This window comes from Pagrus major, chromosome 7 (genome assembly GCF_040436345.1).
Source record: "Pagrus major chromosome 7, Pma_NU_1.0".
NCBI classification, from domain to species: domain Eukaryota; kingdom Metazoa; phylum Chordata; class Actinopteri; order Spariformes; family Sparidae; genus Pagrus; species Pagrus major.
Genome location: NC_133221.1, coordinates 13254370 through 13265650, shown reverse-complemented (window position 1 = coordinate 13265650; position 11281 = coordinate 13254370). Strand labels below are relative to the sequence as shown.

Here is an 11281-nt window from a genome sequence, read left to right as displayed (position 1 = left end):
AGCCAACTGGACACTGATCCACGCACATTTCTTTCTCATTGATTGATTAATCTTTACATATTATCTATTATAACGCATCTCTCTCTCTCTTATAGTGTCTGACCGGAGCTCTACTCCGTAGTGTCCTGGTGCTTCTCTTATTGGCCAGCTCTTGTGGTAAACGTAGATGTAACTATAAAGAAATCCTGGGCTCCTACAGAGAGGTCATCTTCGTTGAGCTTCAGAATCTGGTATGACAGCAGTGTTGCAGACATTTTGTATATGTTTATTCGCTCACTTATGCATGACATCACGATCTTAATGTCAGTTTACTGCAGCTGCTGTCTGTTGCAGCTGTTACTCAACATTTGGGGGGAGTGCTTGAATATCCTGTGACAGGCTGTCACACTTTTTTACTGCACCAGTGAAGCCTATAGCTATTTTTTTCTGTAACAATAATAATAATAACAACTGTTTTTTTAATTGTTTTAAATAAAACCATGTTGGTTGTCCTTTTGCAGAATTTGACTGGCTCAAATAATACCTCCAAAGAGAGAGACCCCTGTCCCTCAGGAAAGGTAAATGGCACTATACTATGTGCACTTTCAGCACCATGGACAGGGTAATAATGATGTCCTCATATGACATATGGCTACTCTGTGGATATCACAATAAAGGCAACTGCAAAATAAGAATTTCCTAAGGGAACCATGAACTGTAACTTAAATGTGCTGTGTAGTGCCATCAATAGATGAGCCAGAGTGCGCTATTTAAAACTCTTCTTTGTTTTATTTTCTTCACTGCTGTCCCATGGCAGGCTCGTCGCATCCTGGTTTCCATCTATGGTATGACACAGCAGATGCGGTGTCAGAGGAGTGGCAAGCAGCCGTCTGACCTGGAGAAGCCACTAGAGAGCATGGAGCAGCTCATCGTTCACAACTGCAGCCCTGAATATCTGGTGAGAAGGAGGAGGACAGTAGAGATTAGCTATGTTCTTCCATTTTTGTTAAATGAATATCTATTGATTTTCCATTTTCCCCCTAGCAAATAAGGACACAACAAACAAAGCAATGAGCAAAACATAACTGCTCTACCGCCTCTCACAAACACACAATAAGAAACAAATGAAGGATCGGCTAAGGAAATGGTTTTCAGATGGTCTATCTATATATAAATATCCTTAAAAGATAAGTTTACCCAAAAATGAAAAATCAGTCATTATCTACTCAGCCTCATGCTCAGCCTCCACTCAGCCTCATGCCTCATGTCAGGTTAGGTTTTCATAGTTCACAAAACATTTCTGGAGGTTCACAACAAACTGCGTTGCAGCATTCTACCAAACAACTGAAATAGATGGGGACTTTGAAAATGTAAAAAAAGACAACCGAAAAAACAAAACAATGGCTCCAGAGAGCTCTTTCTGCATTATCCAAGGCTCTGGAAGGCCTGAGATCCCAAATTGATTGGAAAGAGGATATTTGCGCCCTTGACACACAACAAACTTGTGCCCCCACTTCCGGAAAGTTGCGCGCTACAGTTATGATTTCAACTGATTGAAGGGTGTAAATGATGTCTTTTCAATTCAATTTAGGATTTCAGGGCTTCCAGGGACTTGGATCATGCTGAATGAGCTCTATGGAACCATTCTGTGTTTGTCTTTTTTCCCTTGGTTTATTTTTTATCTTTTAAAACAAGTCCCCCTTCTACTTCAGTTTCATTTTTGGGTGAACTTTTCCTTTAAAGATGTGACCCTTATTAGAACACGATTAAAGCAGATCACTTGGCAAAATCTACTGCATTAACAATACTTCTGGTTTGTGTGCTTTCAGGGGAGGAAGGCCTCGTGTACAGCTGTCAAGAAAATACGAGGAAAGAAGAGAAAGAGGATCAGGTTAATCAAAGTCATCAAGGCACTGATCACTTGTTGGCAGAAACTTCAGAGTGTCTATATGCTATAAGTAGAAAACGTTGTGCTTCCTGGTTCCTGTTAGCCTGTGCTACTCTCTCATGAAGACATTCGGTGAATTTCCTGAAAGTTCACTTCATCAAACAGAGGATACTAAAAGACCCCATGCAATGTCATGAATGTTTACTCTTGTCAAGTTCTCAGTGTTTTGTGTCTTAAAACTACACCAGACTTTGTATGTCAGCATTGCTCCTTGTTTTATGGAATAGTTTTAGAGTAACCACAGATAAGCTAAAAACAAATATCCACAATGCATTCAAATTCATTCAGAATATGCACATTTTCCAAGGTGTCTCTTGTTTTAATAACCATGTTTGTCTCTGTAAGCTGTGTGTTATACATGAAATTGTCTTCTGTCAGTTATGTTTCCAGAGTATATGCAATGCAATAAAACAAACATTTAAAGCCACACTATGTAGAAATTGGCATTTTTCTGTGATTTGGTGCCCACCACAGTACAGGACCACTGTCGTAAATACAAATCACGTACAAATCAGACATAACAATGTTATATTTTGATGTAAACATTTATTCACATGAAGTTACATGTTACATACTGAAGTTACATAGTGCAGAAACAAGTGATATGGGGGTGGAGTGGCTGAGACGGAGACACCATTCACCCTATTACAAGACACTGTACCATCAACATGATTTTGAGGCTGATATTTTCAGATAAAAAAGTTACATAATGTTACTTTAAAATGTTGGATTATATATATATATATATATATATATATATATATATATATATATATATATATATATATATATATATATATATATATAATAAAATAAGAACATCTTTATTAACATAATGTACAACAAACACAGCAAACAGATTACAAGAAGACATTAGAGTAAAAAAGGAAAAATAACAAATAACTGATTAAAAAAAGAAATAGAAAATTATTTAGATTATTTGAAAAAAATGTATATTGTATTTTTCTAATATAATGATGCGTTGTTTTATTTTTATTAAGTTGTGAGAAGACAAAGTAAACAGCAATACATTTGTGCCAACAGCAGACCTCCTCTGGGAAGCCATTATTAGTATAGAAGCGGAACACTTCTAATGCAGCACTGTTTCCGTCCGGAGCAGATAATATGATGCACAGCCTCGACCAAACGAGTTCCCGACGATACGAATAATCAACAACCAGCAACACAAGGTACCGCTGCGGTGCGTTCACCTCATTATTAACACATTTACACAAATACACCGCTAAAACAGGTTTATTTAAAAGTATATTTACGTTTTATTTTCTAGCTTTTCAGAAACAAATTACCGAAACGTTAATAAAAGGTGAACTTACGGACGTAGCGTTTCACGTTTTGAGTAAATCCTTCTGGATATTCTGAACATGAAAAACTCTCACTTAAAAGTTTAAAGTTTATTTCTCGTATTTAAATCAAGTTTAAGTCAGGCAGCCCTTGACAGAGCAGACATGGCCAGCAACAGGAGTGTAGTCGACATGGATCCAGATGTGGCTCGGAGGCTGTTTGAGGAGGGAGCCTTCCTGGTGCTGCTGGGTGTCCCTAAGGGTACAGAGCTCGGGATTGACTGCAAGAGTTGGCAGGTTGGTCCCCGCTTCAAGGGTGTGAAGATGATCCCCCCAGGAATGCACTTCCTCCACTACTGCTCTGCCAACCCTCCAAGCTGTGGAGGGGAAATTGGTCCAAAGACAGGCCTCTTCCTCACTCTCAAACCCAGAGAGATCCTGTTGGCCAACTGGGATCCCAAAACAGAAGATCTGGACTTCTCAGCCTCCCAGAACGAAGAGGAGGTGAGCCGGATCAGAGCGTCATTGCGAGACCTGGATCCTTTCCTGGGACCCTATCCATATGAGGTGATGAGAAAATGGGTGTCGCTCACTGACCGTCTCAGCCAGGAGGTGGCTAGTAACCTGCAGCCTCTCTCAGGTCGTGTCTGTGCCTTCAGTGACGTCATCCCCGTGGTTGAGTTCAGACACACTAAAGACAGGGAAGAGCAGCCGAGGAATGACACAGCCTGCCAGAGCATGAAAGAGGGGCTCGACAGGCTGCCCAGGATGAAGCACAGGGAGGGGACGGAGCTGCGCTTCTCTGCTATCCCTGAGAAGACCTACCCTCCTGGGGCGACACCGGCTGAGATCACCCAGTGCAGCATGGACCTGAGCTATGCCCTGGAGACTGTGCTGGAGAACAACCACAAGCTGCAGCCTCTCAACGTGCTCGGTATGTGTTAGAAAAACTAATATCGGATCAAACTAGCTCACATTTATTTTATTAATATGAAAAAGTACCAAAATCTTGTCTTTTTCCTTTCAGGTGAGCTGCAGTTTGCCTTTGTGTGTTTCCTGATTGGGAATGTATACGAGGGCTTTGAGCACTGGAAGCGTCTCCTAGTGCTGCTGTGTCGAGCGGAGGAGTCGATGCGGGAACGCAAGGAACTCTACCTGGGGCTCATCGCCGTGCTTTACCACCAGCTCGGAGAAATCCCGCCTGACTTCTTCGTCGACATCGTGTCTCAGGACAACTTCCTTACCTCCACACTGCAGGTAGATGCGCAACTTCAGGCTCCATTAAGACAGTGTCTGTCAGTAGTAGCTTCATCAGCATGCATAGAAACATTTTGAGCTTCTCTTAAGTGGAAGTACAGTTTATACACAACTGTGATTGCGACAATTCCACCTTAAAAATCAAACATTTCTCATGCAGTGTCTCTGTTATGAATAGCTTGTTCATGATCCTGTATTTTGTGACCAAATGGTCTGATTGGACATGCCTGGGCCATAACAGATCAGCAGCAGTGTCAAAGCATCACCTAAATTATTATTCTCATCAAGAATGTTCACATTTACCGACATAAATCATTTTATTTTGACTCTTTTTCTCACAGGACTTTTTCCAGTTTGCCAGTGGACCTGGCGTAGATGGCACACTGCGTAAGAGAGCAGAGAAGTTCAAAGCTCACCTGACCAAGAAGTTTAGCTGGGATTTCGATGCAGACTTGGACGACTGTGCCCCCGTGGTGGTGGAGCTGCCTGAAGGTGTCACAGCGGACTGAGGCTCTTCTATGGACTCGATGGACTCCATAAGCAGGGAGCAGGACTGAAATATTCTGAATATGAAGCCCAGTATTTAACACCAGTCCCAAGGGTTCTCAGAAGGCTTGAGGAAATGTAAACAACCGGACCACTGCAGTGCCATAAACCTCAGAATGATCACACTTTCATATCGTCAGTAAGACCAATAGTTCTCTAACACTTTGATAACATGTAACAAAACCTTTTATATATGCAGTCAATTTGTACTCCGTTATGAAGAAAGAAAACATCAAACAAGTCATCCTGAGTGTTAGGTCATGCCAGTGCTGCCCTCTGGTGGTGGTTTTCTCTAAGCTCAGCTAAAGAGTTGTCTCGCATTGTTTGACTGTTTCAGAGCCCAAGTTGCAACACATTTATCAGCAAAATCAGCCCACTAGTATTTATGACCTCACTTTAGTTTGATAGTTAACTGATGGCTTTGTTAAAAACTATATACAACGTCATACACAGAGCCGTTGTCTACATCAGTGACAGAACTGCTGCATAATATCTGCATAGGTAAAAACACTGTAAATGTGATCTAGGATTTTTCTAGATAAAAAACAGAAGTATAGTATTGTTATTCTAGATGGCATGTGTTACAAATAAATAATACTGTATGTTGATAAATCCCTTTTGCTGCCACTGTTTAGAAAATGATAACATTGCAGTTTGTATTTGTGAACCAGTCAAACATAAAGACCACATTCCAGCTAATTTCTCCAGAACTGTTTTTAAAGTTTTACTTTTCTGTGACTTATTGCAAAAATCCCTTAAATAAAGCCAACACTTTCATTACAAAATAGTGCTTTGTGTTAGTGCCATCTATTGAAAGATCCAGTGTGTAGGATTTATTTCCATCTTGTTCCCCCAAGTGTAAAGGGGATACAGCAGTGGCTGCTTAAATGACACAACGGCCTTAAGAGCCAGTATTTGGTTTGTCCGTTCTAGGCTTCTGTTGAAACATGGCGGTGCAGCATGGTGGACTTTGTTGAAGAGGACCCGCTCCTTCTGTAGATAGGAAGGAGTCAATCTAATGTAACAAAACACAATATCTTGGGGCGCCCCAGTAGCTCAGTTGGTAGCATGCACTTCATGTACAGAGGCTGTGTCCTCGCAGCAGCAGCCAAGGGTTCAAATCTGACCTGTGGCCCGTTGCTGCATATCATCCCTTGTCTCCCTTCCACCTCTTCAGCTGACCTGTCAATTAAAATCATAAAAAGCACAAAATAATAATAAAATCAAACAAACAAAAAAAACCCCAATATATTTTATTTCCAGGTGATTTTACACTAATGAAAACATAATTGTCGTACACACTGGACCTCAGGAGTCATCTCTTTCTCCTCCACTAGATGGCATTCATGGGCTTTTTGTGAAGATTTGCAACTTTGTGCATCTTCCTAAAGATCTCCATTGTAAATGTAAAATGTGCATTCACACAGAATGAAAGTCTGCTCTGTTTTCAGTGCTGAGAAGACCCAGGTTCTGTTTGGAATCAGCAGTGAGTACTCTACAAAACACGACTGTCTGGGTCGAGATCATCTTTCAGCTTTCTCTTGATCTCAACAAAGATGATTTGTGAGGACTAACAGGTGGAGGAATGAGTGTAGGGAGCACAGACAGCAACTGGATAACGTAATTACATGCACTTTATTAGCTCTGTGTGTGTGTGTGTGTGTGTGTGTGTGTGTGTGTGTGTGTGTGTGTGTGTGTGTGTGTGTGTGTGTGTGTGTCCCCTCTTTGACAGTGATGGATGGGACGGGCCTTGTGTTGGCCTGTTGGTCCATCAATCCATTCACTCGTTAATTTCTCCACTGCCCATTCCTCAACCTTTTTTTTCTCTCCAGCTTGGACGTCTCCGTTTTGACACGTCCCGGCTCCATGAACCCATCCATAACCATAAAGCTGCTGTGAAAAGGACTAAAGCCATCTAATGTAATTATGTGAATCAATAGAGTCTGGGCCTGTTGATGGAGATCCAAATGCCAATACAAAAAAAATCCATTCTCTTCCAGAAGACAGATGGTATTGTGAAATGGATGGTAATGCTAGGCTTTGTGATGAAATCCCCCCCTTCTGAAGATTTACACACATCTTAAAAGAAGATCAGTTCAGTATTTGTGGTCCACTCTGAGACCACTGGGGCCCGGCACTGGTTGTTAACTTTCCTTACTTTCCTTTTGAACGCAATTAGATGGAGAAAATGGCTTGGAACACATGGTGGAAACATATCGGCACAACATGGAAGGAAATGTACGCCAATTATTTGTAGATTCATTTTCCTCTCCGGGGATGAAATACTGTATATCGCCAATGAAGACAAGTCTCAGAAATTACACTACAGGGACGTCCTTGGCATCCCAGCCCCTCCATTAAAGCTGGAATTACAGTGTACAGCAAGTCAGTGGACGACTCATTAGGTGTCCTGCAGCTCTGCGAGCCCCTTCAGCCTCAGTGAATGTTCTCCGGCCTTGTTCCTGGTATGGCAACCATTTTCCTTTTAATCTCTCTTATTTGTTTCGTTTGGTGCGGCCCGCCCTGGGGAGTGAAGCACGCTGGGAAACGGACCGCGTTGATTGTGAAGGAGCTCAAAGACAAGCAGGCCCTGTCAGTCATGGTGGAGCTTTCGTTCCATCAGATGTGAGCCGGCCATTTCCACGGGGCTCACGAGCTGCTCGCCCTGCCAGTGTAAACACAGGCCCCTCTGTTTCTCTCCCAGTCACTTCCCTGCTCCCCCCCCACCCACCCCCACAGCAGCAGAAAGGATGGATGTTGGTGTGTGTGTGCGACTTTTTGACCATGCTCTGACTCTGGTTGTAATATTAATCATTGTTAACTGAACAAATCAAGTGTTTGATCATGTGTCTAATGAAGTCTTTAATTATTAATTGACCCAGTGGTTTCTGATCACCCACGCATCTGCAATAAATGTGTGATTATGGATCGTTTTTATTGTCCTCTATAGTAAAGATTTGTGCCATCTGACCGCTGTTTTTGCGTTGTCCTGTGTCCCTGCATCTCTCCAAGTACTGCAAGTTTTAATAACAGGCTCTCAATTTTCATGATCTGAATCTTTCCGTCCAGATTGCTGCCAATTCTCTGCCTGCTGTCTGTCTTTCAGCCATGGAAGTGAAGTCTGTTTCTCTCTATGACCACTTTGATGTATGGCAAGATGCATGATTATAATGAATAGCTTGTCAAAAAGTGGGCTTTTTGCTAATTGCCCGTGTCCTGAGCTTACACACGGGGAAAGATGTGGGTAGAGAAGTGGACCTCTCTGACCTCTTTTTAACATTTTGTACGGATTGCAAAGGCAAATGTATAATTACAAACATTCGGCAGCGTTTTTTTAATTTGCAGTGATGCTAACGGGTAAAGGCGCTGTATGTGAGAATTGACAACATGTCAAATTCATAGCACGGACAAATTGTGGGCAGCATGTCAGCAGAAAGTTTGGTTACGTCATGTAAACATACCACATACCTTTTAGGTGTGGGCTGGAGATCAGTGGAGACTTAACCACTCAAGTAAAAGATGAGAGATTTTGATAAGATAGCCTATCGTCCTACATTTGTACTTTTTAAACAGAAAACACACATTTCATACTGTGATATTTAGACATTTCTCTTCTGGAAATGACATATACCTGACAGCAAGTACAGATGGTGTGGTTTTTTCTTACCACTTCTCTGGCGATCTCCTTCCAGGCAGCTGCCACCTTACTCAGGTTTTTGTAGTAAAAGAAGACGGTATTGTATAGATAACTACTCATTTCAACCTAATGAATCCGAAGACCTTCATCGGGCAAGCAGACTGTTTTCTGATGAAGGTCTTGCAGCATCGCTCGTGTCCAGGTTACACTATCAGCTGCATTTGTAAGCTTTTGCTGAATAGCCATGGTTGGCAAGGTTAATGTTAACCATTGTTTCGATACTGTTGCTATCACTTCCTGTCTTTGGCAGTGTGGTTTCTTGGCAGGAGCGGATGATTAGAATACACCCTGAGGCAGCGCTCTGATGTTGGATGGGGTGCAGACTGGACGCTGCAATGAATCACTTTCCCCTGTTTAGCTTTAGTCTATATCAGTGCAACGCAATACAAAGATACTGATATTTCTTCACACTCGGTTGATAATGTTCATATTTGAATGTTTTAAAATAAAATCCTTACATACAGCTCCTTTAAAATTCGCACTTTTCATGTGTAAAAAAAATGAAACAAATTTCCAGATTAAGTGAAATGACTTGCTCTCTTCACTTTTCCTTTTCGTCTTGGACTTTTTCTTTCTTTATCTGCATCCCTAAGTGTGTGTGTGCTGATGACCAGTGATTCCTCACTATCCTCCTCTCTGCCGCGGTACCAGCGGGGCTTCACATGTCTGACTTGCATGGCCCAAATGTGAGGCAGGCACGTGTACATTTTTCCCAGGCTGTGCATATGAGTGTGCGGTGTGAGGCGCGTGCACATTTTGAGCTCTGGTGCCCAGACATATGGACGAAGGGGGAAGGTGGGTGGAGGTGCACTAAAAGCGGGGATGGACAAAGTTAAAAATCCCTCCTGGAAATTTCATACACACCAGGGGAGAGTGTGAGACTGTGTGAACAATACGTTCTGTTATAGTGATCTGCTGAAGTGATTAAAGGCAGGAGCTTAAAACAAGGCGGTAGACCTTTGAGGTCTGGTCAGCAGGCGTGTGTGTCTGTCAGTGTGTGTGTGATCATGTACGGCGATGAGGACACGACAGCTGGCCAATAAATGTCTCGGGCTAACTAGCTGAAGTTGCAGAGGTGAAACAAGTACATGCTGTGATTAGCACAAACAGAGACAGACACAACCTCCACTGTCATGTCTCAGTGTTGTCGCAGAGCTCATAAAAGTGTCTGCGCCTGTGCCGTATATCATCCTTGAGAGATTAACGAAACATTGGACAAGTCACTTTGAATCAAGCACAGTTTAGACAAACCACACCAAAGCTCCTTTCCTGCTCCTTATTCCCTCTCCACGCTCCATCAGATATCTTTCACTCTCCCCCACCTGCCCATCAGATGACTGATCTCTGACTTCCATTTTTAGCGTGTGTGTGTTGTCTTTGGCCATGGCACTCAGAGCATGAACTCTGGCAGACCTTGTCACAGCAGAAAGGATCTGAATACCGCTTGCTGCACCACAAATACACACTTAAACGCACACACACAACCTTTCGCTATCGCTCACTTTTCTCTTCCTACCCTTGTTTTTCTTGAACAGTTGTGCGTCTGTGCGCGAAGGTTTTGAGGTGAAAGCAGAGCCGTCCTGGTAGCCCCACACCCAGGGGAGAAGCCACTGAATGGTTACAGGGTGGAGAGGAAGGGCAGGAGGGAGCAGACCGGCTCTTTCAGATGGCGCTCTGAGGAGGAGGAGGAGGATGAAAACATTCATCACTCACTGTTTTCTACTGGGTATTCGAGTCATTCCTGTTTCCTTCGTTCCTTTTTCTGCTTTCTATCAATTTTCTGTACTTTCTTTTAAACCTCTACCGCCTGCCCCCTACCTTGTGAATAATTCAGAGATTTCTGATGTATTATTCAGACTCTCCCTCTCTCACACACACAGACACATACTGCTTTTGTCTGCTTTGATTTTTCCTATTCATTAAAAACTAGAAACATCCTCGTTGTCTGTGCCCTCTGAAATACTTCCTCTACCTGCTCCCAACCAATCCGGTTTAATACATGACGTCAGCAGGTATTTCCTAAAAGATATTATCAAACTATATTTCCCTATATGTAAAGTAGATTAAAGCATTTACAAAAGTGAATGCATGTAGTGCAGGGCTTATGAAGGTGCACATGAGTTTATGCTACTCTAAATTACTGCCAAGTGTAGGGCTGCTGCTGTAGCTCAGGCGGTGGAGCAGATGAATCTGTAGTGGTTGTGGTGGTGCGGTGTCCGATCAACCCAGAATAAAGCTTGGCAAATGTGCCAGCCATGTGCTTATGCTCTAGTTAGGTTTAGGCAGAAAACATCATGTTCTGGCTTAAAATACTTGTTTTGGTCACCACAAACATGACTGGAGTTGTCCCAAGGTCTCGCTAAAAACACCCGGTTCTGTTGCCACAAACATGGCTGCAGATGGCCCGACTTCCCATCAAAAATATCCAATTTTTGCCCCCATAAAAACAGCTGGAAATTGTCCCGAGGTCTCCTTAAAAATATCCGGTGGTGTCACATTTAAAAATGTTGAAATGCAGACTTAACATTTAATTAACTTCCTTATGGACAGGCG

At 42.5% G+C, this 11281-nt stretch overlaps 1 protein-coding gene across 3 annotated transcripts; it reads left to right on the top strand.

Annotated features, from left to right (window-relative positions):
- The first annotated feature begins 3061 nt into the window (after positions 1-3061).
- aar2 (AAR2 splicing factor) lies at positions 3062-5818 on the top strand. Of its 3 annotated transcripts, none has more exons than XM_073469367.1 (4): positions 3062-3117; positions 3363-4162; positions 4256-4485; positions 4827-5818. In XM_073469367.1, the coding sequence occupies exons 2-4, from the start codon at positions 3394-3396 to the stop codon at positions 4992-4994; spliced, it is 1167 nt and encodes a 388-aa protein (XP_073325468.1). In that variant the 5' UTR covers positions 3062-3117; positions 3363-3393; the 3' UTR covers positions 4995-5818. The 3 variants fall into 3 exon arrangements, with proteins under 3 accessions (XP_073325468.1, XP_073325469.1, XP_073325467.1); XM_073469368.1 differs by having other exon boundaries at positions 3071-3128; XM_073469366.1 differs by having other exon boundaries at positions 3078-4162.
- Positions 5819-11281: the final 5463 nt, after the last annotated feature.

Bases quoted from the DNA above. Each gene is read 5' to 3' on its own strand.
- aar2 (XM_073469367.1), top strand. From the start codon at position 3,394: ATGGCCAGCAACAGGAGTGTAGTCGACATGGATCCAGATGTGGCTCGG. The intron at 4,163-4,255 runs GTATGTGTTAGA...TTTTCCTTTCAG, and splicing joins GCAGCCTCTCAACGTGCTCG to GTGAGCTGCAGTTTGCCTTT. The intron at 4,486-4,826 runs GTAGATGCGCAA...TTTTTCTCACAG, and splicing joins TCCTTACCTCCACACTGCAG to GACTTTTTCCAGTTTGCCAG.